This window comes from Haliaeetus albicilla, chromosome 4, assembly GCF_947461875.1.
Source record: "Haliaeetus albicilla chromosome 4, bHalAlb1.1, whole genome shotgun sequence".
Classification (NCBI taxonomy): domain Eukaryota; kingdom Metazoa; phylum Chordata; class Aves; order Accipitriformes; family Accipitridae; genus Haliaeetus; species Haliaeetus albicilla.
Window position 1 is genome coordinate 11,956,156 of NC_091486.1, and position 25,148 is coordinate 11,981,303.

Here is a 25,148-nt window from a genome sequence, read left to right on the forward strand (position 1 = left end):
GCCAAAGCAGACTTGGGCAAAGGAAGAGTGTGTGTATGTGTGAAGTTGCATCTGTTTACCATGCAATGCTTGCCGAATGCCACATTTTCTCAAGCAGTAAGTCTGGACACTGCTCAGTTACAATTTGTGTGAATGGTGATCAAACTCTGTTGCTTTGCAGGGTCACTCCCCATTCCTCTGCTCCCAGGCACCCGTGGGAAGCCCTGCTCAGCTTGCAGGGGAGAACTGTAATAATTCTTAATATTAAACCTGCCAACTAAGTCAACCAAGTGCCATGTTGCACCTTTAGACATATCCCATTAGAAAGTGTGACTAATTCAATAGCAGGGGAACCCATGCCATTGCAAGTTATTAGGGGGGAATTAGCTTAAAAAGAAGAGGGTGTTGGAAGCATTTGTGTAAGAAATTAGGGTACAAGAGTTCTGCAGTCTTTAGGATTATTTTTTAATATAAAAAACAAAATAAAACTCTGCGACTCTGCCTCTCGTTCCAGAAACGGATGACCCGAATGCGATCCTCTGTGCCTACCCAGTGAACAACTGCGTCATGAAGTTCACCTACTCAGAGCTTGCCAGTGGGAAATCCAACCTCACCGTCCTCAAAGAGCCAGGTTGGCCCTCCCTTGGGTTGCTTTTAATAGCACAGGCTGCCTCGGGAGAGGTGATGGGCTGCTGGGGAGCCTGGCGGGTTGTGGAGAGGCTGATTTCACTTGCTGCAGAAAGGCACGCTTGAGCAGATGAACCAGGAGGATTTAAAATAAAATGTTTTACAGTGCTGAAATCCAGCTCCAGGTGCTCCCAACTTAGTAAAAAAGGACTCCGAGAGTGAAAGCACCTGAGCCACAGCATTGCTAGCAAGTGGCTGAAGGGCTTTCAGCCAGCTTGGGATGCTGAAATTAAACTCAGCCTATTTACATAGCAAAAAGCATGCCATGTACTGATTTGGAGATAGAGCCACTGGGAGCAAAAAAAACCAGAAGGGGACACCTGCCGCTGGTTAAGTCAGGATGTTAGGAAAGCCCCACACCACCTATGGATTTCTGCATTACCCAAGAGCTAGCTCCCGTCCAGGCAGGCAGCGTAAGGTCTTTGTGTCCCTGCTCCCCTCCCCAGGCTGCCGCAGACAGCTGTGCTTCCCAGCATTATTTTAATCACGTGCAAATCACTTTCTCAAAGAAAACCCCACGTGGTGTTGCAGGACAAGCTGGCAAGCACCCAGCAGTAGCTTCTCGCAATCTGCTCCGGTCCTCTGAGGCGCAGGCCAGTATGGGAAAGACTGAGATACCGCACGTTTTATTTCATTTGTGCTGCGGCTAGCACTTAATTGAAAGACCAGTTGATTAGCTGACAGTTAATGTACCTATTTAAAGTGCCTAGTGATCACCTGTCTCCATGTGGGCCAGAAGCTGAGCTGGCTTTTGCCAGAGGCACCTTAACCCTCTGTGTGCCATATGGTCACCCGGCATTAAAACCAGGTGTCACTGTTGGACGGCAGAACTGCAGCACTGGTCTTCCCCTGAAGCGCTATGTGACATCCTGGCTCTGGTGACATCCATGAGAGCTGTGCCTTTGACCTGCTTCTAGCCAGGAACTTATTTAATTAGAAAAAAAATTCCTTTGGTTTCAGAGAGTACCATTGCTTTTTTTTAATTTAGTCACTGCTGCTAGCACTGCCCTGAGGTCACTTGCTCAGTGGCTACGGTCCAGGTCATTACATCCCAGTATCCTGATCCAGGATACACTCTCACCGGAGCTAATTACTTTCTCCCCCTTGTTACCAGCGTGCAGCTCAGCCCCCAGCGCCGTGACGATCGTGCTGGCAGTGATCGGCAGCGTGGTGCTGATCGGCATCATCCTGCTGGGGCTCTGGAAGCTGCTTGTCACCATTCACGACAGACGGGAGTTTGACCGATTCCAGAGCGAACGTTCCCGGGCCAGATACGAAATGGTAAGCCTGGGATGGAGGTGCTGCTGGGGTACGGGGGGGCTGTCAGGATGCGCCTGCAGCAGACAGCTCTGCAGCGATGGAGAAGGGTGGCAGGCACGAGGGATGCGGGTGCTCGTGCCCTGCGGTGCCACGCAGCAGGACTTCTGGGACCGGCACATTGCACTGCTCTGCCCCTTGGCAATTTACAAATATTTGCAAAATTATGCCCAGCCTTTGGTTTCATCATGTATTTCCGATCAGTGCTGGAGGGCTGAAGAATGTCGGGGAGTGGGGACCAAGCTCTGACTGTGGCGGCGGACAGGTGGGTCAGGTCTATGAGGGAGCCCTTCTGGGAGACTTTAGGTGGGGTTGCCAGCGGTTGAGGGCATCACCTGTGCCTGTAAATGGGACGGAAGGTGGGTCTGATGGACAAACTGCTTTTGGATCTGAACACACAGTTCAGTCAAAGCCAATTGCAGCGCTATCTCCAAATTAATGGGTGCAGGAAGGGGGGATTATACACATTTTTGCCATGACATGGATTTTGTTCCTCACCTTTGTTCTTTTTGTCCGCTCATTTCTCCAAAGGCATCCAATCCTCTCTACCGAAAGCCTATTTCCACGCATAACGTAGAGTTCACGTTCAACAAGCTCAACAAGTCTTACAACGGTACAGTTGACTGATGGGGTCTCGGCGCCTGGGACTGCTGTGGACAATTGCTTGACTGTATGTGCTGCTTCCCCACTTGAAGATGGGATCCTCTTCAGGGGCGAGAATCCCTTACGACAGGACTGGTCGATGACCAAAGCCTGTTATTTGCACAGTAAGGAGAAAAGTCTGGTTCATTCTGGAGGCACGGATGCAAAGGCAGGCTCCCCGCCTGTGCTGATGGACTCTGAGCCGTGTGCGGCTCCATACCCCAGCTTTCTGGATGTATTAAACCTGCCAACTAAGTCAACCAAGTGCCATATTGTAGCTTTAGACATATCCCGTTAGAAAGGGTGACTAGGTCAAAAATCAGGGGAACCCACGCCATTGCAAGTTGTTGGGGGGGAATTAGCTTAAAAAGAAGAGGGTGTTGGAAGCATTTGTGTAAGAAATTAGGGTACAAGAGTTCTGCAGTCTTTAGGAATTTTTTTATATTAAAAAAAAACAAAATAAAACTATTGTGCATATATGATGCTGTGAGTAGAGTTCATTGTTTCCTTGCTGAGACCCCACTGACAGACTGAACAGGGGCTTGCTCCTGCAAGCACAAGTGGTGCTGCCTGATTGATTTATTAATAGAGCCTTATCGGTCAAAACATGGCTATAAAAATAGGAGCTGGAGCCGCAGTGACTGCCGCAGAAGGTATGTTGATTTAATACCCTGGTGTTGACCCAGGGTGGGGAGTGCCACAAGGAGCTCCTGCTCGGTGCCGGCGGTGTTAAACAGACGGGAAACTGGTGGGAGCCCAAGGGAAATGGGAGTTTAGGCTGAGGAAACTAAATTAAACACACATTCTCTGGGATGTGCAAGTAGGCGTCCGGCCTGGGTGCCTGCAGGAAGGCAGCTGGGAGCACACAGCAGCTCATCCAGACCTCTGACTTCTTTTTACCAGAGGACTAGAGCTGTGGGGTCCAGCGGCGCCTGGCTGGAAAAGCAGGGGAGCCCTGAGCTTTTGGCTGGAAAGGGAGCTGGATAAAACCCAGTGTTGTTGCTTCACAACATACATCTTGTTTTGCTTTTGTTGGTTTTTTTCCCCCAAAACTGTTACCCCAGCCCCATCTGTTTTCCTCTGGAGCTGGGGTTTGGGTTACCCTGGCTGACAGCTGCAGCTTTAAACCCACACAGACTGCAGTGGGGCTGCAGCCGCTGGCAGCAGAGAGAAGCCGGAGCAATTGCTACTGCTTGCTTTTCTTTTTCTTCTTCTTTTTTTTTTTTTTTTTTTTTTTTTTATATTTTGCTTGTCTCTTCACCCTGAACAGATCGTGCAATAGTCAGCTGAAGGAAGCTTGCCAGGGAAAAGCAAAAAACAAATGGTGTTCATTGTTTTGACTTGCTCTTCTCATTGGAAAAGGGCCATGGGCCCATCCTTCCGGATTTATTTTTTTTATTTGTTTTTGCCTCTATAAACAGAAGCTCTTATTTGCTCAGTATAAACAGCTCTCCTTCAAGAACTTTATGATTCCCCCTCCTCCTACCAGCAGCACTGAAGAAACGCAGCAGACCACACTAAAAATAGCTCAAAATGAGGATTTTTTTTTTTTTTTTAATTTTTTTTTTTTTTAGGAGTGCAGCAAGTGGCACATTGGCAGCACTGGCACTGATCAGGTGGAGTTAAAAAAAACCCAAATAAATGAAATCTGTACCCTGTCTTCCCACTTAATTCCACTAAATCTGCCCTAGCAGGGGAGGAGGGTGCATACATCCTAAAAAAAAGAGGAAGGACAGGCTCTGGTTAAATGCTGGTACTGTACCTCCCTGTAACCCACCCCTGTGTGAGCTGGGGGCTGCGCTGCCTCCTCCCCGCAGCACCAGCGATAAGAAAAGCCTGAGCACTGCAGAGGGCCAGCTCTTCAGAGCTCCATGTTTCTTACACAATATTGAAGCCCTGGCTAAAGTTTGCGGGCTAAGATGTTGCATATTGAATAGCTGGGACTAATACTGCTGCCTGGGAAGGGGCATCCATGGGGCAAATTCGGTTTTTGTGACCATCCCACTGCCTAGTGCCAGGCTGGCAAGATAGATTTCATCGCTATCACAAAAGAAAAACACAAAACAGAAAAAAAATAACCATCACGAGTAGACAGAGCAAGTTTTAGCTTGGTTCATGTGACTGTCTCACACAAGCCATACTGCCCCAGGCATGGAAAGGGGGAGCAGGAAGGAAAGTGGAGGGAAAGGAAGGACAGGAACGTTTTAAACTAGCTTTGCCACCCAAAGCAGCAAACACTGAATACAGCTCTGCTGCAGTTAATTTGCAAGGGACAAAGCAGTTTAAAACCAAACCCAAACCCTTTGCTTTCTTCCTTTGCACTCTGAAAGGAAAGGCATAGGCAGTGCCCCTCTGCCACCCTTTCCCTTGCAGATTACCTTTACGCTTTGGCATTTCCCAGCACGCTGCTGCGTTAGTGCTGAGAGACCTGACAATCAAGGCAGCCTTAGGGACATGAAGTTTGACTTATTGCTAAGGGGTGGTTTGGAGGAGAGAAAGTGCCTGGGGACGGGACAACCAGTGCCCTCCATCCCCTGCAAGGGGGAGACTCAGTCGTACAGCAAACAGGTCTGCAGAGTAGCCAGGGAGTAATGTGGGGAACGAGTAGGTAAGGGAAGGGTGCCAAGAGCAGGCACCCAAGAAAGTGTAGCAAAAAGAAGGAAATAGATTTGGTTGCTGTCAGCAAAGAGCATCCTGCTGCCCGTGGCACTGGGCCAGGAGGCACAGAGCACGACCACGGGTGCCTGTCCCGTGGGAACAGCAGCTGCCATGCCTGGGTGCAGGAAGGCTTCAGTCTCTAGGTCAGGCTTTCTTCACGTCACTTCTACTGTCAGAAGGTAGCACAGAAACTTTATATAAATAAATTTAAAAAACCAATATCTTGTTTCTAATTTTTCTAGGCTCTGCCTCCCCCCAAATTTAGCTTCTCCACAAGGCTGGATCTAAAAAAAAAAGAAGGAAGTGATGCTAAGAGCAAGAAGGCTTTGCTTTACCGTGTAAGCAGATCTGCCTTTACCCGTGCAAGGTTAGTGCCAAGCACAGTCATGGGAATGGTGTATTTCAGTCAGCAGCGGTTTATTTGTGTCTGTAAATACAGGCAGTCTGACCACAGCTAGCATTCCTGAATGAAAACTACAGCAGAAGGCATTAATGGGTCACATGTGATGGAAAAATGTCAGTGCTTGTCTGGCCAAGCAGGAATCCGGATGCCACTGCAACATCAGCTCCTCTTGTTTCCCCAGCCACAGCTGGCGGCTGCTGCTGCGTGGCCACGGGGACTGAGGCTCACTAGCACATTTTCCCTGCGCTGCTGGTGTTTCTAGGGGAGAGAGCATCACATCACACCCTGGGAAAAGTCAAGGCCAATGGCAGCAGTATTTGCTTTGTTAACCGCGGAGATGCACCCTTTGCTGGAGTGAGGCACGCCCGCTTTGCGTCCCCTTTGCCCTGTCCAGTGGAGCAAGAAGGTGCTCAACAGATGAAGTTTAAGCCCAAGCTCTGGAGGATGAATGCTTCACACTTTTCAAACTGTTTAACCTTGCATTTATCCAGCTGCGTGGGAAGAGAAGGAGCTAGTGTATTGAGGACAGGGTCACTAAGATTCCTGGAAAGAAATACCAAGGTGAGATAACTGACTACATCTGCAGCCCAGCAGCATCTCCTGACCCCTGTATTCCAGCAACATCTCTGCATCTGAACACACTTTGAACTGGAATTGACTGTTTTTCCTCTACCTCGTCTTCACTACTGGCCTTCAAAAAGCTAAAACAATACAATACAATAGAGACACAGGGTTTGATTTCATCCTATCCCTTTCTCCATGCCCAACAGAAACTCCTCCATTTGACTGTCATGACCCAGAAGGGTTACCCAGCCTGTGGGTGCACCAAGGTTGCATCCATGAGTTCGCAGGACTCCATCATGCACAAGAACAGGGAGGATTAATTTCCGAAATTACTTTATTGCATTTTACTACAGGTCATCATTATCAAGGCAAGTACACTTATGATCAGTATATGTATACTACACATTACTACCAGAAAGCAAATTTCAACAGCAGCACAATCAATATTAGTAGCAAGTCTATATTGCAATATCACAAGTTGCTACAGAATTACCACTAGTAAAGCAGCAAATATACTTACCAGTAATTACTTACATGCATGCCTGTGTGTATATATACACATATATATATGTGTAATGTTACCGGTACCAAGTGCTCATCAAACCCATCCCAGAAGTGGGGCCAATCAGACAAAGTCTCTCTGGGTCGATGATCTGCATCACGGAGCCTGGAGTAAGCCTGGCATCCCTGGCGAGGGTCTGCTCTGCCGAGGAAGTGTTGTGGGGAACGGGGGTTGTACTCAGGCATTTCTCAGAGAAAGAGGCTCCATTTTGGGTAAAAAGTAAATCGTTTTTTATATCACAGAGACATATGAGATTGGAGGACACCACCACATGGAACAGCCAATAGATGCTACAAATTTCTATTTTTCACCTGGCACGGTCAATAAATGAAGTTTTCTATTCTCTTGGATGAATTTTTCTATTTCCAAGCTCTGTTTCTGTTCTGCCAGTTAGAACAGCCAATGGCAGTTACTGACTCTTCCTTTGTCAGACTGTTTTCCCCCTTTTCCAGACTTCTTTTTCACCTTTCCAGATGATAAGTTGCTGTTACAGTTCCTTGTTTTTGTAGTTCACATCAGTAGTATCTCGAGATGTCTCCGATTTCTCAGTACTCAGATGCCCTTCAAAGATGCCAGCTGTGCTCCTCAAGGATGCTTCTGGTTCCCAGGCTGGCAGGCATTTTCTCCATCAGTATTTGAGCAGAGGTCTTCTTCTGTTCAATATTTTTGCCCTTATAACCAGACTGCCCTTATGGCTGTTCCCATCACTCCACCCCTTGGCCTATGACCACTGATGGGTCACTAGGAGTGAGACTACACCCTGCCTGCTGCGTCTCTCTTGCCTCCTAATGCGTGAGGTGGAGGAGACTCATGGCTGTGTCGGGCCCAAAGTTGTTGCAACTTCTGAGAGGGTTTGTTGGTTGAGGCACAAGTGTGCAGTACCGGTTTGGATAAAAGTGATACAGGCAGTCCTTTGATACGAAAAGCACAAATCCTACAGCTAGGATGAGAGCTAATGTCTCTGAGATGTGCCGTGCCCGTGTTGCAGGGTCTGGCACCTAAGACAACGGCCACGGCCGGCCCTGGGCAGGGGCTGCTCTTGGGCTATTTGGTGGACGTGTTGCTGAATGAACTCCACTTCATATTCGATTTGTTTGACTTTGTTAGTGGAGAAGCAATGGGTACTATTCATTAACACACAAATACCCCTTTGGGAGCCTAAAAGATAATCCACGGCCCAGTGAACGTGGGTAGCTGTGTCAGGTGTGCCCACTGGGACTGAGTGAGCAGTACCTTGGTTCAGGCATCACCAACAAGCAGCCCTGACTGGAATCATCAGCCCTGCCATGCAAACTGTGAGCCCGTTGAGCTCTGCTGCGTGGCAGCAGGCTGCACGGAGGTGATCTCCCCTTGAGCAGGGAGCAAGGTTACTGCTCAAGATTGAGACACCCCTTACCCAGCAGCTGATGTCTATAACGAGTAAGCGACATTTTACATTAGGCCTAAAGGTATATTGTATGCTAGCAACATCCATATATCCATCTCTAGCTTAATTATTAGAAGTGTAGTAAGTAGTAGATTGTTTTACCACTGCTTAAATTGTCTAAATTATCGTCTAAATGCTGTTTAAATCATCTTTTAAATCATTGTCAGATCATTGTTAAATCACTATTTAATTAACATTCAATTATTGCTCAATCATAATTTGATTACCATTTGATTTTCATTAAATCATCAATTAACTACCATTTGATCACCATTTAATCATTAATAAAACCCTTTTAGTTAACCACACAACAATGATTAATAATTCACCTGTGACAGTAGCCAATCGTAAAAGTGAGTTAATCTTCATCTGTAGGTTCTTTAAAACATCCACAGTAGCATTTTGGGTAATCTCAAGTGTAGCAGAAATACTAGTAACAGCGCGTTCTAATTCAGTGACACCCAAGTTTGGAAACGGCGCATGTACAAACTGAGGAACTTAGATGGCCTCATTACTGTGGGTTTAGACATTCTGCCCTGATTACCTACAGGGTAATGGTTGTGTTGGAAGTTAAATGTCAAATCTTGAGATCAAGGTGCTTCAGGGACAGGTTCTGCTAACCACCAAAATTTGGCATCTAATGATTGAGGGTGGTGTAAGCAATACCAACAATCCAATTCATTGCCCACTTGAGAACTTGTATTTGTAAATTGAAAAATGTGATTGCTATTACATTCTTGAGATAAGGGAACGAGCAATATAGTAATTACTAGATAGGATCCAATCACTGTGTATATTGTTATATTATAACAATTGTAAGAAAGAAAAAAGTGCTCATGACGTTGTTTCATTTCATGCCAACTTGCCAAATCAGTACGATGCATAAGGTAGGACCAAAATCCAGGGAGAATAATCTGCATTTCCCATTTCTGATGTTGCAGTTAGGGTGACCTGAAAGAAAAACAAAACTGCTTCATTCCTTTTGGATATCAGGTAATTTGGATATCCATTGCTTAGAAATGAGATGCTTGTCAACCTGGTGATCGAGCATCTTCCTTTAATTTTCCATCTTTTAGTTTTCCATCTTTTCCATTTTTAATTTTCCATCTTTTAGTGCTGGGTTCAGCACCCCGTTGCCTTTGCATCTTGTACTGTCAATTCCCCTCTGTATTGGATGTGGCTGAAATGGAGTTAATTTTCTCCATAGCAGCCCTCACAGTGCTGTGCTTTGTATTGGTAGCTAGAAAGGTGTTGATAACACACCAGTGTTTTGGCTGCTGCTGAGCAGTACTCGCACAGCATTAAGGCTGTCTCTCCAACATTTTCCCCCTCACCAGTAGGCTCGGCATGGGCAAGATCTTGGGAGGGGACATAGCCGGGACAGCTGACCCAAACTGACCGAAGAGATATTCCACACCATATGATGTCTGCTCAGCAATAAAAGCTGAGAGAAAGGAGGAAGGGGGGGGCATTAATTTTTTATGACATTTGTCTTGGAAGACAAACCACTACGCATACTGAAGCCCTGCTTCCTGGGAAATGGCTGGACATTGCCTGCTGATAAGAAGTAAAGACTAAACTCTTTTCTTTTGCTTTTATGTACAACCTTTGGTTTTTTGCTTTTATTAAACTGCCTTTATCTTGACCCATGAGGTTTTTTTCCATCTTCTTTTCTCCCCGCCCTGTGCTGCTGAGGAGGGGAGTGATAGAGCAGCTTGGTGGGCAGCTGGCATCCAGTCAAGGTCAACCCACCACAGTCCTTTTTGGCACCCAACGTGCGGCATGAGACAATGGCAGTTTTGTATTAAGCCTGCTATAGCTTATAGAAGTTATTAAGTGGCAAACTTCTGTGCGGGTCATGAAGTTTGTTGGCTGCACTGCTCACCTCTTTATTTTGCTGAGCTTGGGAACATGTTAATACAAATAATGGCTATGCGCTTTGCCCTGGCACTGATGGCTTACTGTGCTGGGGTAGCTATCTTGTGAAGAAGATGAGGGAATACATCTCCCTCTCCCTACCTGGGACTGATGTGGATGGTTTTATTATTCAGGCTGCCAAGGTCCTTGTTTACCTTTATGTGAGCTGTTTAATACTACTAATTAATACTGTTGGCATATTATGGGTTTTGTGGAATCTGGTCTCATGCCGGTGTAAAAGAAGACAACTTTTGGGTGAGGTGATACTGAAATGTGCCCTGAGGGGCCAGTCCCTGGGTGGCAGGGTGTGTGGAAGGCTTTGGGCAGATTCCTAGGATTCACCTCCCATAACCTGGGACTTTACACCTGAACAGGCAAGAAACCCTGGCAAACTGACATGCCACCTGACAGAAGGGTGCCTTGCCTACCCCAGTGAAAACCAACAGCCTCTAGCACTGTACTGGGGCCTGGCCTGTGCCTGTTGAGCCCAGAGTCCAGTACTCTCAGAGGACTGTGGTTGGGGCAGGGATCCAAACTGCATCTGAAGACACGATGGTTGAGATAGGGACCCAAACAACAACAATTATAGTAATTGCCCCAGTAACGAAAAAGAAACGGTGGACAAGGAGAGCAATGGGTCCATATCATTGATTAGTAACAGAGGAGGAAGAAGAAGAAAGGCTTGATCAAGAAATTGGAGGAAGGAGTGAGGGAATTCAGAAAGGAAGCAGAAACTACCCATTCCCTGACCTCATCAAAACTGCGAGACATGCAGAAAGATTACAACTGCCAGCCCGGTGAGCGGATTGCTGCCTGGCTGCTCCAATGCTGGGATAATGGGGCTGACAGTCAGCAATTGGAAGGTAAGGAAGTCCAACAGCTGAGATCCCTTGCTAGAAACTGGGGAATTGCGAGAGGACTTGGAAAAGAGGCAGTAATTTGCATCTCTGGAGATGGCTCCTCTCAAGTGTGAGGGCAGGATACCCATTCAAGAAAGATCTCCCCAGGAAAGTGGACTACTGCAGATGAAGGCATCCAGTACCTGAGAGAATTAGCAGTGCTGGAAGTCATCTACAGTGATCTAGATGACGATGAGGTCTCCAGAGATCCAGACGATGTTCTATGCACACAGGCCATGTGGAGGAAGGTGATTCAAGGTGCCCCAGTGTCATATTCTAACAGCTGGGCAGCAATGTATTGCCCAGATATGGAAACACCAACTGTGGAGAAAGTGTCATCTTGGCTCCAAAACTTTGAAGAAAATCTCTGTATCTCCTCATCCCTACAGGACAGTGCCTTGGCTGTTAGGGGCGCTCCAAGAAATCACTCCTCTCCTACCCCAGTCAGGGGGAAAGGGAAGCCCAGGCACATACTGCCTGGTGCACTCTGCTTCTTCCTGCATGACCAGGGGAAGGACATGAGGAAGTGGGATGGTGAACCCACCTTTAAGCTGGAAGCCCGCGTATGTGAACTGAGAGGGAAGACAGCTGTTAAGAAGGGGTCACCCAAGAAGGCTGCCAGCATAGGTGCTGTAGAGACACAAGAAGGCAATTGGCGATCTCCCAGACATAGAAGAACTGAAATCACTTCCCTTGATCCTGGTGAGGGGACTTCTGGTCTGGCACAGCAAGGGTCAGACAGTGAATACTCTGATGAGGAACAGGAATAGAGGGTCCCTGCCTTTGGCCAGGAGGAGGAAAGGGATGACCTGGTATACTGGACTGTGTGGATTTGATGGCCTGGCACATCAGACCCATAGGAGTATAAGGCTTTGGTAGACACTGGTGTACAGTGTATGCTGGTGATATCAGGATATAGGGGCACAGAACCCATCTGGATCTCTGCAGTGACATGGGGATGCCAAGAATTGTCTGTGTTGGAAGCTGAGGTGAGCTTAACAGGGGACAGATGGGAAAAGCACCCCATTGCGAGCATCCCAGAGACCCCTTGTATCCTTGGCATAGACTACCTCAGGAGAGGGTACTTCAAGGCTGCAAAGAGGTACTGACGGGCTTTTGGTGTAGCCACTGTGAACTCAGAGAAGATCAAACAGCTATCTATCTACCCTGCCTGGCCTCTCGGAAGATCCCTTCATTGAGGGATTGCTGCAAGTTGAACAGCAGGTGCCGACTGCTACCAGGATGGTGCACCAGCGGCAATATTGCACAAACCAAGATTCCCTGGCTCCCATCCATGAGCTGGTTCATCAACTGGAGAGCCAAGGAGTCATCAGCAAGACTCACTCGCCTTTTAATAGCCCCATATGGCCAGTTCAGAAGTCTGATGGAGGATGGAGGTTAACAGTAGACAATCGTGGCCTGAACAAAGTGATGCCACCACTGAGTGCTGCTGTACCAGCCATGTTAGAGCTCCAACATAAACTGGAGTTGAAGGCAGCCAAGTAGTATGCTACAACTGACATATTGCCAATGCGTTTTTCTCAACTTCTTTGGCAGCAGAGTGCAGGCCACAGTTTGTTTTCAGATGGCGAGGTGTCCAATACACCTGGAATCCACTGCCTCGGGCATGGAAGCACAGCTCTACCATTTGTCATGGACTAATCCAAACTGCACTGGAAAAGGGTGATGCCCCTGAACATCTACAATACATTGGTGACATCATCATGTGGGGCAACAAAACAGAAGTGTTTGAGAAGGGAAAAAGAGTAATTCAGATTCTTCTGAAAGCTGGTTTTGCCATAAAGAAAAGCAAGGTCAAGGGACCTGCACAGGAAATACAGTTCTTGGGAATACAATGCCAGGATGGACGCCATCATGTGCTTATGGATGTGGTCAACAAGATAGCAACTATGTCTCCACCAGAAGGAAACACAACCTCCCCTAGGCTTTGTGGGGTTCTGGAGAATGCATATTCTGGGTTATAGTCAGCTTGTGAGCCCTCTTTTCAAGTAACCCAAAAGAAGAACTATTTTGAGTGGAGCCTTGAGCAACAACAAGACTTCGAGTATATCAGACAGGAAATAGCTCATGCGGTAGCTCTTGGGTCTGTCCAGACAGGACCAGATGTACAAAATGTACTCTACACTGCAGCTGGGGAGCATGGTCTCACCTGGAGCTTCTGGCAGAAAACATCAGATTTCTGGCAAAAACCTGGTGGCAGAGCTGAAGGAGGAAGTGGAAAGGTTAAGAAGTATCAGGGAGTGCGAGAAGGATATAGATTGGTGGACCCACATCCTACCATCCCTGAGGCAGAGGCAGCAGATGGAGGCTCCACAAGAAGTGGAGGATCCTCCGCCCTCTTGCCACCAGGCAGGAGGGACCTAAAAAAGAGATGGAGGCGAATGGATACAGGTCCCTTCTCAGGGAGGCGGGAGAATCCCCTCCCACTCTCCCTCATCTTCTCAGTTGCCCTTACAGAACAGGTATGGGGCTCTGGAACTTGAGGGCCAGGCAAATGAAGATCAGAATGTAGATGAAGGTCTATCCAGGGGGCTGCCTAGGTTGAGTTAGTCAGCGCCACGCATTCTGACAGCCTCTGTTAAGAGAAAAAGGAGGAGTCTTTTTTGGCTCCTTGGGTGGTACCTTTTGCAAGAGTTTTAGTTGTCCTGCTGCTGTTGCTGGCACAGCCATCACGTCCCGGAGTATTGCCCCTTGTCCCTTAAGGACTTCCTGAGCAGCCAGTCTCATCATCCAGCCAGAAAACCCATCAGGAGTACTCCAGAGGGGGAGGGAGATACACCATGGTCCCGGCATTTTTCTAACAGCATGTATTATTGAAGATAACAAGGAGAAGGTATTCACTCTGGCCCCTGCATCGGGGTTTAGGAGAAATATGCTTCCTCCCAGGAATATTTGTCCGGCGTCAGTCTGATTAAGGATCACTGGGGTTCCAGTCCCCAGCTGGTAGCACCGTGTCACCCATCCCACCCAGTCCTCATGGGGCTTTCTGCCATACTGCAAGGACAGCTGCCTTAGCTGTTCTGCGTTAAAAATCGCAGCAGTCATTGTGACCCCAGGCAGCGCGGGAGCACCTTCCTCTCCAGCAGGAGCTGGGAGTTGTACCAGGGAAGTTTTAATGCTAGGGTACAAGGAGGCAGCGTTATCTGGGCGATGCTCAGGTAATGACGCGGGGGTGGAAGACCCACTGCCAGAATCAAAGCCCTCCTCCTCGTTATCCATTTTCAGCATGTGTATCTTTTCAATGAGCTCGCTCTCTGAGACCAGGCACATAGGCTCTTGCTCTAGCTGTTGTATAGACGGAGGTCTGAGGTTCATTTCTAATTGCCTAAGTAATCGGTTTGCAACAAAACTATGGGTTTCAAAGGCAACTGCTTGTGCTTCTGCATCCTTAGCTCACTGCAAAGGTTCCAGTTCCTGCCTAGCAGTGTTAAACAAAGCGCCCATGGCTGCCAACACCTCTGTGAGAAGCCCAATGAAAGCCCCCTTGCCATCCTCAGCTTTGCATTTATGACTGTCCTGCCACTTCTGAAACTCTGCTTGCTTGCAGCATTTCCAAATTCAACCCATTCTCAGACACCCAATCCCTGTCCCATCGAGGCGTTTTCCACCCCTTAGCCTCTTGCCATTTTTGCTGCTCTTCTACTGCCTTCTCCTAAGCATCCATGACCTGTGTATCACAGAGCCCCACTTCTGCCACCAATTAACCCCACAGCCCAGAAGGGTTACCTGGTCTGTGGGTGCACAAAGATTGCAACCATATGCAGGTTTGCAGGACTCCGTCATGCACAAAGACACAGAGGATTTATTACCTATGTTCTTTACTTCATTACAGTTTACTACTATCAAGGCAAGTATAGTTACGATTGGCAAAACAAGGATAGCTATACTACAAGCTACTACAAATTACTACCAGAAAGCAAATGTATTTCCACAGCAGCAATTAATATTAGCAGCAAGTCTATATTTCAGTATTACAAATTACTGCAGAATTACCACTAGTAAAGCAGCAAATACACTTATCAATAATTACTTACATACCGGCCTTTTTTTTTTTTTTTTTTATATATATATATAAAAATGTTACCAGTACCAAGTGCTCCTCAAACCGATCCCAGCAGTGGGGCCAATCAAACCCATCCCAGAAGTGGGGCCAGGCGACAACAGATGAAGTCTCACTTGGACGATGAGCTGCATCACGGAGCCGGAGTCAGCCTGGTGTCCCTGCTGAGGGTCCGCTCTGCCAAGGAAATGTCGTGGGGAACAGGGGTTCGTGTGCAGGAAAGAGGCTGCATTTTGGGTAAAAAGTAAGTCCTTTTTTTATCACAGAGACATAAAGGGGCGTAGGACACCACCACCCGGAACAGCCAATAGATGCTACTAACTTCTGTTTTCCACCTGGCACAACCAATAACTGGTGATGTTTTCTATTCTCTCAGACCAATTTTTGTTTTATCAGACTGTTTTTCTGTTCTGTGAGTTAGAACAGCCAATAGCAGTTACCAACGCTCACTTTCTCAGAATGTTTTTCCCCTTTTCCAGACTTTTTTTTTCACCTTTCCAGAAGATAAGTTGCTGTTACAGTTCCTTGTTTTTGCACTTATCAGTGGTATCTCGGGATGTCTCTGGTTTCTCGGTGTCCTGCTGCACTTCAAAGATGCCAGCTGCACTCCTCAAGGACGCTTCTGGTTCCTAAGTGGGCAGGCATTTTCTCTGTCAGTATTTGAGCAGAGATTGTCTTCTGTTCAATATTTTCCCCCTTATAACCAGGTCACCTTTATGGCTGCTCCCATCATCAGCCTAAAATGATACCTCTCAGCAAAGCAGAAATGATCAGCTGCAGGGAACACTGCAGAATTTCCCCATCTAAATAGTCCTGTTTGTGAAAGTATCTTCTGTATAGCTACTATTAGCTGTTCAGGAACAGATCAAAAGTGACTGCACTAGCTTAGCTTCTCCTCCTGCATCACCTATTTGGGCTAAACACAACCTATGGCATACCAACACACTTCTGCTCAGGAGACCATGCTACAAGCAAGAGCTTCACAGTTACAGCCTTGCTCGGGCTTCCTCCTGTTCTCTGTACTGGCCAGCCTCCACCTACAACCCTGCATTTTCACAGCCTGACTGTGGATAGCATCAGCTTATGAGAAAAAGTTCAGAGGACAAGGGTCATACAGAAACAGAGAACCAAGACTGAGGACAAAGTCAACCCGGACACGCAGGCGGGGTCACCGCTCCCAGCCAGCAAATGCCTGCTAAGAGAGTTAGAGAAAAACCTGCAGCTGGGGCAGGCACCAGGCTGAGTTTTAATTTGGTGCAGCATTCGAACATGAGGCTGTACTTGCCACTGTGGTACAGACCAACCAAGAACCAACAGAGTGATTACAAACAAACCAAACATCCAGCCTGTCTAGCCCACAGTCGTTACAAGCCTTCTGAAACAGATCATTTCTGTGAGACAGTGACCTCCAAAAGTCAAATCTGAAAACAAACTTCCCCCGGGTGTTTCACATTCCTTTGGTCCCGTTCCCTAAATGCAATGTTTGTGTCGCTTGCTAAAAAAATCCACAGCAACAAGCTTTCCACGTAAATTTAAAAGGAAGTGATTCAGTTATTTTTCTGGGATTAAGTCTTAAACAAGTTTTCATAGAATAGGCAATGGAAACTATAATATGACCTGTCAATTACTAGTTAATAAAGCAATGTTGATACTGTGACATACAAATCATACTTTTAAGGACAAAAAATTTAACTTGGCTGGTTTTAATTCAGTGCTGGGGGTATCAAGATTTTGCAAGAATTTTAAGTCTCAGTCAAGCACTGCACTTATGCAGTTACACCCAGGCTGGGTTCTCTTGACATAGCACTCCTCATGCAAGACAGAGATAGATAGAGTGAACTTTACATACAAATATCAAAAGCTACCTAACAATTCCTTAACGGTTCCAGCTTGTGCTGGTCTCTCACAGTCCCCGCTACACTGCTCAGAAACAGCAGCAAGTCAGCCTTCTTTCTGTTGCAAGCACTGACAACGCTTGATCGCAGTCTTATTTCACTATGAAAAGTGTGATATCCTTTCATTCTGTTATAAACCATACTCCAGAGTGGATTAAGGATCACAATTTCATATAAACACCACTTGCCAGATAATGTAAGTCATGTGATAACCCAGTAATTTAAATATAGCCTTACGCCTCTATCCCAGACTCGATCAGATCAGAGAATGAACCGCAAGACTTTCAGATTCATATATTATGATGCAAATGAGTTTTGTAAATTGTGACCTAGTTCCCATGTTAGGAACAGTTGGGATCAACAGCAGGAACTATGCGATGAATGCGAGCAGCAGGGGCAAGCAAGGAAATTAACATTTGTCCTTAATTTGAAATGGATTTTTAATCACTTTCAGGTGCCTCAAAGAAAGTGCACACGCTTGTTTACTACAATCATTCTGACAGAAGAATGCATATAGGAGGTAACATGTTTTTGTTTTGCTAATTGAAATGTTTGCAACATTGGTGTCAAATGAAACACCAAAATACAGCTCTTTCTGGATGATTTACTGAGTCTACAATGAAGGACTGTGAAATGAAGTTTTCCAATCAATCTGTTCCTCAGAAGTTGTTTTGCTAAGAAAATGAGTTGCATGTATTGTCTAAAAGTGGCTGGATATTAGATCACATCCGTCTCTCCAAATCTGGTTGCTATTTTTTTCAGCTAGAGGCCTGATAAACTAGCTCTCCAAAGAGCCTGCTCAGGGATTTAGCTGCATGGAAGTCAGCCACCCGCTTAACCCGATTCAGCAGTTAGTGGAAAATACTGAATCGCATCGCGGCACTCGACTTTTACTGCAACAGTGAACGTACAACATTGAACTCCAGCCTGAGGCAGTTTTCTGGTAAACTCTACTGTTTTAAATGAGGGCATCAGCAAGGGTGTAACTTGCTGAAAACCAGACAGATTTTCATCCTAAACATATCTAGAGTTGGTATCATCATCGGAAACTATTAGCTGTAAAAGAGCTAGTACATCAACTCTCCTGAAAAATAGAGTCTCAGCTCCCTCTGGTGGAAAAAGCAGTTTTCTGCAAAACATTTTAAGTGAGAAAGTCTTGTTTCTGCTACAGGCCTCAAGGCCATGAGATAATTAAGATGACACAGTAAACAAATCCCAAATCCTCCGTTCACTTTGAAGAACTGGAACTTCTTAGAAGTTGATGTGCAGTATGACGACTCACAGACTGTTGCAGGCTGGCTGCACAAGATACAACACACTCATCAAGTTCCAGCTGTGAAAGGTGGCTAAGAGAGCCTAAATGTTCCCTAGCTAGAGTTCTCCAGATGTAAATTATGATGCATAGGAAGACTGCTGAAGTAAACGGTAGCCCCATGGAAAACAAACCACATACAACAAGTTCTAATATTCTCACCCAAATAACCAACTCCTAAGCCCCATAAGCAGTACTGTCATCAAGGGGAGTGGAAGTACACTTCCAAGACTGGAGTGTGAAAAGGTAAAGCCATCACCCCCAACACACCCAGACAGCAAGGCTAGATAGAGCTGTTCCTAGTCTACAGGTAACTGTATTAACAAAGGGAACCAGCTTCCTCCGTGTGCTTTGCATCAGCACAGGAACCACAACACCATCTTTGCCTTCTTGATAGCAATGAAAATTCAAGGTGATTTCCACCACACATACACTAGATAGTTTTAAGGTTATTCCGTCCTTTCTACTCAAAACCAGTCATACAAGATATTTCTACTTCTCCTTACTCATCATGAAAAGTGGAAAGTAATTCCTAGAATTATTCCAGCTAGTCATAAAAAGTCAATAAACAGAAAGTACATTTTTGTTTCTCATTAGAGGAATCAACAGCTCCACTGTAATTAAGCATGCAACAACCAGTTGCTCTGACAAATTCTTTGCAGCTCCTGTAAACAGAATCATGAGTAATTCCTGCAGTCACAAACACCAGAATGACTTTTCATAATACTGGGGTCCTGAAGACAGAATTTCACACTCCCACAGAAGGAAGAGTTATAGATCAAATGAAAGGAAAACAGTAGCAAAAAAGAGTATTTATTAAACAACACATTATTCAATTTCACAGTGTGGGATTAAGAGCCATACTTGCTCCTTGGAAATAGCAGAGTCAAGTAATCCTGGGAGAGTGGGGCAGCAGGTCAGATCTGCAGGTGCAGTTTATTAAGAACAGTAAAATACTGTTTCCACAGACAGAAAGAATTTGAGGGTGGAGAAAAGAAACAAAAGCAACAACAGCCAACCAGACACCCTTGGAGTGTTTCGTGCAACATTTTTCAGCAGAGAAAAGCTATTCAGGCTAAAAACTGGGCATGAAGTTTTCGTTTCACGCATTAAAAAACCCAACCACGGCATGTGCAACTCGATCTGTGTGAGCGCGATTAAAAATAATTTAGTTAGTACAGATTTTTCTCCACAAGAGCAGTTTTCTACCAGCTGAAGTGTCTTTGTATTTAACTGGAAGCCTTACAATGATTGGGGCTCCATCAGCTTTGCTTATTGGCTAGGAAAGTGGCCTGCTTTCAATCTTCTGCATGAATACCAAGTCTGCTTATGTAGCTCTCCCAAGCTGCCTTCCTGTACTTCTCTGCCTCTTGAAGACGGTCTGAAGCTGACAAGATGCCACGTCCCACAATAATGATATCTGAACCTTTTTCACCAATAACTTCCTTGGGGCTTAGGTACTTCTGTCCAAGGTTATCACCTGAAATAGAGACACCATTTTTTTTTTAGTTCCTACAAAACAAGATATTCTAAAAACCTTCAAAGAGGTGCTAGAACAAAGAACAGGTGTGCTGTTCCAGCTCTCAGTCTAACAATCCACAAACATAACTAGAAACTGTGTCTCCAACCAACGAATCCCCTATTACACAGATCAGCTTTGACAGAGAGCGCTCTCCTTTTTCGTGATTTACCAGTCACAATAGAGGGAACAGTTTCGCAACAAAGCACCAATCAGGATTACTGAAATAAGCCTTAGCCTTCTTAAAACAAGCAAACCCACCAAACATTCACGTAAATGCTTGTGATTTCACTTCAGGTTTTGTAAGAATTAAGTATTGCAGAGAAACACATGTCCCCTACCTGGTTCAGCAATAACATGTTTAGTCCGTGTAAGACTTCCAATTCATTGATACTGCATCTATATCAGTATCGACAGTGTTACAGTTAGAATTCTGTATTTGTTAAAAATCTTTTTTTCTACTCCTACTGAGTAGTTGTACATCTAACCTATCACCTACCTGAAGACATTTCACGTGTTTTAAGGATTGCGCTTTATGGCATAAAAAACAAAGCTGTGCAGCCTGCTGGTTGCCTTTCAGGGCTCCCAGGAAAGGGATCAGCGTACCCAGAAATATAGAAGGCACCTCATAATGGCAAACAGACTCCTCCCACCAGAGAATCAGCAACCAAACCCTCTTCAGAAGCCACTTTTTCACTGAAGGCTAGATCACTTACTGTATTTACAAACAGACTATAAATATTTCAGAAGAAGTTACCTCCAGTTTGCAGCTGCACCCCTGGAGTTAAGTGAAGAAATTCCGGTTTATTACTAACTCTAGATCCAGATATGAATCCAAAAACAAAATCTGAGTTGTCATCAGCCATCTGTACCTGAAGAAGATCAGTAAACAGTTACAAGTGATATACCTAAAATTAAGCTTGTTCCTCATCCACCCTTTGACACACTAAGCTGTGCAAGGCAGGGGTATGAAATACCTGTTCATGCCTTACCAATATCAAGTCACCTAGAGCTGGCTTGCCCCTCACTGATCTTGCTGCGCTTGCAGCCAGGAACACGAATGTTATGTTTCTTTCTATGTTATAAATAATGGAATGAATGTATGTAAACTAATTAGACATTTATTGCTTAAGAAAAAAAAAGGGGGGGGAGGGGGCTAATAACATACTTGGCATGTTTACTAGAATTCAGTGTGAACTCTGACCACCTCACATGACTAGCCTACAGCTGCAACCTTTAAACACCACTCTGTCAGATTCCTGAGTCTCCCACAGGAAAAAAAACTGTCATAGAGCTGGAGAGGCTTTTGGAAGTGCAAATATTAGAAGCACACAAACCCTCCCTGTCACAACACTTTACAAGCTTTTAACCTGAAACAAGACTGCCTACTTACTGCAGCTTTTGTGTATTCACCCGTTGCAAGTGACCCTTGGGAACTCATCTCGGCAATCAGAAGACAGCCACGCTGGAGAGGAAGACCGACTTCCTTCAGACCTTTCACAACTCCAGAGCCTGGAACCACGTGGGCATTAACAATGTCTGACCAGGACGCGATTCTGAACACACCACCTGAGAACATGGATAGAAAGACAGAGGCAAAGTGTCATTAGAAATGTATTAAATGGGAAACATGGGTTAAATGAAACAAGCTGCATGCTAAATCATTCACATTTTACTAGACAGTTTTACTACTGAAGCTTGACAGTTACAAGTTCAGTCTCATCAGACAGTTCTGACAGCTGCCTAACCACAAAGTCTAATATCTCAGTTCTACTTTTCACAAACACTTCTTAGTATCTCACCTTTAATATTCACCAATACACTTAAGGTAACCTAGAAATCCACTGTCACAGGTGCTGTCTTTCAATACAGTATGCAGATCATGAGAGACATATGGATCAGAAAACGAGTAAACAGTTCTACAGTTGCAGATGCAATACCTAATGAAAGCCGTAATGAGCACACAAGCATACAATAGCAGGCTGCCTTAAGAAGCCACACTGCGTTTTCGCACAGAAAATGACTATCAAACCACAGATTCATAAAAAGGTTTAGGTTGGAAGGGACCTCTGGAGGTCATGCCCTCTCAGCAGAGTTAACTTCAAAGCTAGATCAGGTTGCTCAGGGCCTTGCCCCCTTGAGCCTTCCCCAAGGCTAGAGATTCCATGATCCCTCCTGGCAACCTGTGCCAGCACTGCAGTTACACACACTGGCAGCAAAGCTACAGTAAATCAAGGCTGATGATAATCACCTTCATATTGATGTTTCACTGTGTTTCCAATGTCTGCAAACTTCCTGTCTTCAAAAATCAGGAATTCATGTTGATCTGCGAGCATTCTCAGCTCCTTTACTACCTCCTGGGTGAAATCATTCAGGATGTCTATGTGAGTCTTCAGAATACAAATGCTGGGGCCCAGGATGGCAGCTAACTGCAGCAGCTCTTTGGAGCTGGTAACATCAGCAGAAAAGCACAAGTTAGTTCGCTTCTTTTCCATGAGCACGAGAAGCCTGGCTGCAATAGGATGTACCCCCGGCAGCTCGGCACGAGCACTGAAGCTCAGCTCTTTACATAGTCTCTTGACAGGAGCAGGACCGTTCTGAGCCACTGGCTCAAACACATTTCCCTGAATGAATTTCTTCACCTTTTCAACCATCTCAACAGCCACTTCTCCCTGCTGCTGGAGAATCTCCAACACCCCGGACAACGTGCACACAGAGTGCAGGCGAATTCCACGTTCCTCTAACCTGGCCTTCCCGCCCTGCTCCCTGTCCAACAACACTATGGCATCCGTGACTTTTAATCCTTCTTTCTGAAGAACTTCCGCAGTTTCCAGTACACTAGATCCACTTGTTACAACATCTTCAATGATCAAGCATGTTTCTCCTGGATTAATGGTGCCTTCTACCAGCCGCTTAGTACCTTAAAAATAAAAGGCAATCAATCCACTAAATGAAGAAAGTTTAAAAGACCCCCCAAAAACTTAAAAGTATCAAAACTTTAACTTGCTATGCTAATGTAAAAGATTGTATTTGTTCCACATACAAGCATGTGCTGCAACATATCCTGAAGTCCAATACCAATGGATTTTAAGAGACTAGGAATTTCACATTCACTGTCAGTATGGAGAGGTAATTTTTTTAGTTATTATCTGATACCAGTTATCACAGTTCTTACCACAGCTCAGTCACTGACTTGCAATTCAGTTCATAAAGACTGTTACTTGTCCAAGTTAATAAAATACTTTTTTATGTTTCCAGAAGTTACGTTCCATTAACAAAACTGACATACTGTTAACTGCATAAATTTAAATCTTTGGGTAAGATGACTACAGAAGTTGATTATTGCCGTGAATTTAATGCTCAGAATTACAGAACTATTTTCTCTGGTTATTTAAAATGTCTTTAAAGCAGCCAAGTCGTTGGTACTCTTCAGCATATTCCCTATTTTCCACAGGCAGTATTCTGCGCTTAATAAGCCTGTTAGAACAATTAGAAGGAGTAAAACCCCAAATGCCTTTACCCTAACCAACAACAGGCACACGTCCATGAAAGGCCTCCTGGGGGGTACAACAAAGGATGCCAAGCTTTCCCAGGAAGCAGCAAGCAGCAGGAGAACATTATGCAGCCAGTGCGGTGCTTAGACCATGACAGCCTACAGAACAAGAGTACATACAGCTTTGCAATCCATGTGACACCAGAAACCTTGTGCCAGGCAGCTAATTGCTGTCACAATCGACTTGCCTTTCACAAGAAAGAACAGCAAATGTCTTTGTGCCTGGCACGCTAACACAGGAGTAACATTTAGTTTTGACATGCATGTTTTCTAATTAAATACTATTGGAAGAGTATAGCTCTTATCACATGTAGAAACCCAGCTGCTATGGTAGGTTATTGCTTCAGTCTTCCCTCCTCCTTCTTTTTATTAAAACCAAATAAATGGTTCATTGTGTAGAGAACTGACTGCTTCTCGCCTGGTCCACCCTGCCCACTGAGTGCAGGACTACAGGATACGAAACAAAAAGGGGTTTGAGAGGCAAATGAAAAAGAGACTAGAAAGGTTCCTCTTAAGAGTTACTACACAAAAAGTTCTGTTTGGAAGTGAAATGTGGCACTGGTCTCAGCATATCAGAGAAACCGAGTTATAAATCTCGGTTTCTGGAAGAGGCCAGTAACCCAGAACCATGGTAATGGTGCCAAGGGAAAAAATGATACCGCTGAAGAAAAGAAAGGAACAAAAAAAGCCCCCCCCCCCAACAAAACCAAAGAAACCAAGAAAACCCCTCAAGAGTCTCCAAACCTACTACGGCTGGATTCAAGCCGCAGCCTAATCAGCAACCAGCTGGGAGAGCCTGATCAGGTTGAGATGCTGCAGGAGGGATATTTTAGGGGGAAAAGGGGCTGCTTTTTGAATTGGGGTGGTAACCTTTAAATTGGAATGGAGATGCTGTACATTACAACAGAACCACAAATATATAAAGTCATTTCCCAAACAAGACAACAAGTGGACACGAATTGTTGATTTGAAGGTTTTTACCGTAGTCTTTTGCTTCCTTCCTCCGTATAAGCATCGGAATCTGATTTTCCGAGCAGATAATTGTGGCCAACGGCAGTGCTGTGTAAGGAACGCCGCACACACAGTTGTACTCCAGACCAGCATCTTTGGCTGTTTGGAAGAGAAGAGCTGCAACCTGAAAAAGAAAGCCAGACCTCTTTTTAAGAGCCAGACTAGCGTGACTAAACAGATGCGTTACCAAGGGAAGCGACGCAAACGCGTGGAAAGCCCCTCTCCTTCACAGACTTGGCGGCCGCTCTCCCGACGGCGGCTGCACCCAGCGGGCTGCCGGCCAGCAGAGCGCGGCCCCAGCCCCGGCGAGGGCTCTCTGGAGAGGCCCCGGCAGCGCTCCCGCGCCTCGCCCCCTCCTTCAGCTACAAGAGACCCCGGTACCCCGCAAGAGGCAGAGGGACACCCCAGACCTCCGGCCTGCCGGCACGGGCGAGCGCCGTCTGGCACTCCGGGCAGCACCCGGCCCGGCCCCTCGCCCCCCACAGAGCGGCCGCCGCACCTGGCGGAGGAGGAGCGGGTGGGAGATGAGGCCGCGCAGGTCGATGTAGACGGGGGAGGCCCGGCCGCTCTTCAGCACGAAGTCGCCGAAGCGCAGAGCGCCCGCCTCACGCAGCGCCGCCGCCGCCACGCGGCCCGCCGCCGCCGCCGCCGCCGCCATCCCGCTACGCGCCGCCCCGGCGCCGGCAGATGACGGAGCGGGGGCGGTTCGCGCTCTGCGCATGC

At 46.1% G+C, this 25,148-nt stretch overlaps 2 protein-coding genes across 2 annotated transcripts in view; one reads left to right on the forward strand and one right to left on the reverse strand.

Annotated features, from left to right (window-relative positions):
- ITGB5 (integrin subunit beta 5) overlaps positions 1–3,107 on the forward strand; it is a 64,185-nt gene extending 61,078 nt beyond the window's left edge. The window contains exons 13-15 of the mRNA XM_069780927.1: positions 494–610; positions 1,781–1,947; positions 2,515–3,107. Coding sequence (XP_069637028.1) covers positions 494–610; positions 1,781–1,947; positions 2,515–2,610 — 380 coding nt within the window. The 3' untranslated portion in view covers positions 2,611–3,107. The remainder of the gene's footprint in view (positions 1–493; positions 611–1,780; positions 1,948–2,514) is intronic.
- Positions 3,108–6,566: 3,459 nt separating this feature from the next.
- Positions 6,567–25,103, reverse strand: UMPS (uridine monophosphate synthetase). The gene is made up of 7 exons (XM_069780928.1): positions 24,925–25,103; positions 24,396–24,549; positions 22,113–22,781; positions 21,255–21,430; positions 20,619–20,733; positions 15,166–19,822; positions 6,567–9,189 (listed from the first exon to the last, which is right to left on the reverse strand). The coding sequence occupies exons 1-6, from the start codon at positions 25,081–25,083 to the stop codon at positions 19,641–19,643; spliced, it is 1,455 nt and encodes a 484-aa protein (XP_069637029.1). The 5' UTR covers positions 25,084–25,103; the 3' UTR covers positions 6,567–9,189; positions 15,166–19,640.
- Between the last annotated feature and the right edge of the window lie 45 nt (positions 25,104–25,148).

Coding starts and splice junctions, on each gene's coding strand:
- UMPS (XM_069780928.1), bottom strand. CDS start 25,083: ATGGCGGCGGCGGCGGCGGCGGCGGGCCGCGTGGCGGCGGCGGCGCTG. Junction 21,431..22,112: donor AGTGAAACATCAATATGAAG/GTGATTATCATC, acceptor CCATGTTCTCAG/GTGGTGTGTTCAGAATCGCG. Junction 19,823..20,618: donor GGTGCAGCTGCAAACTGGAG/GTAACTTCTTCT, acceptor TCTCTATTTCAG/GTGATAACCTTGGACAGAAG.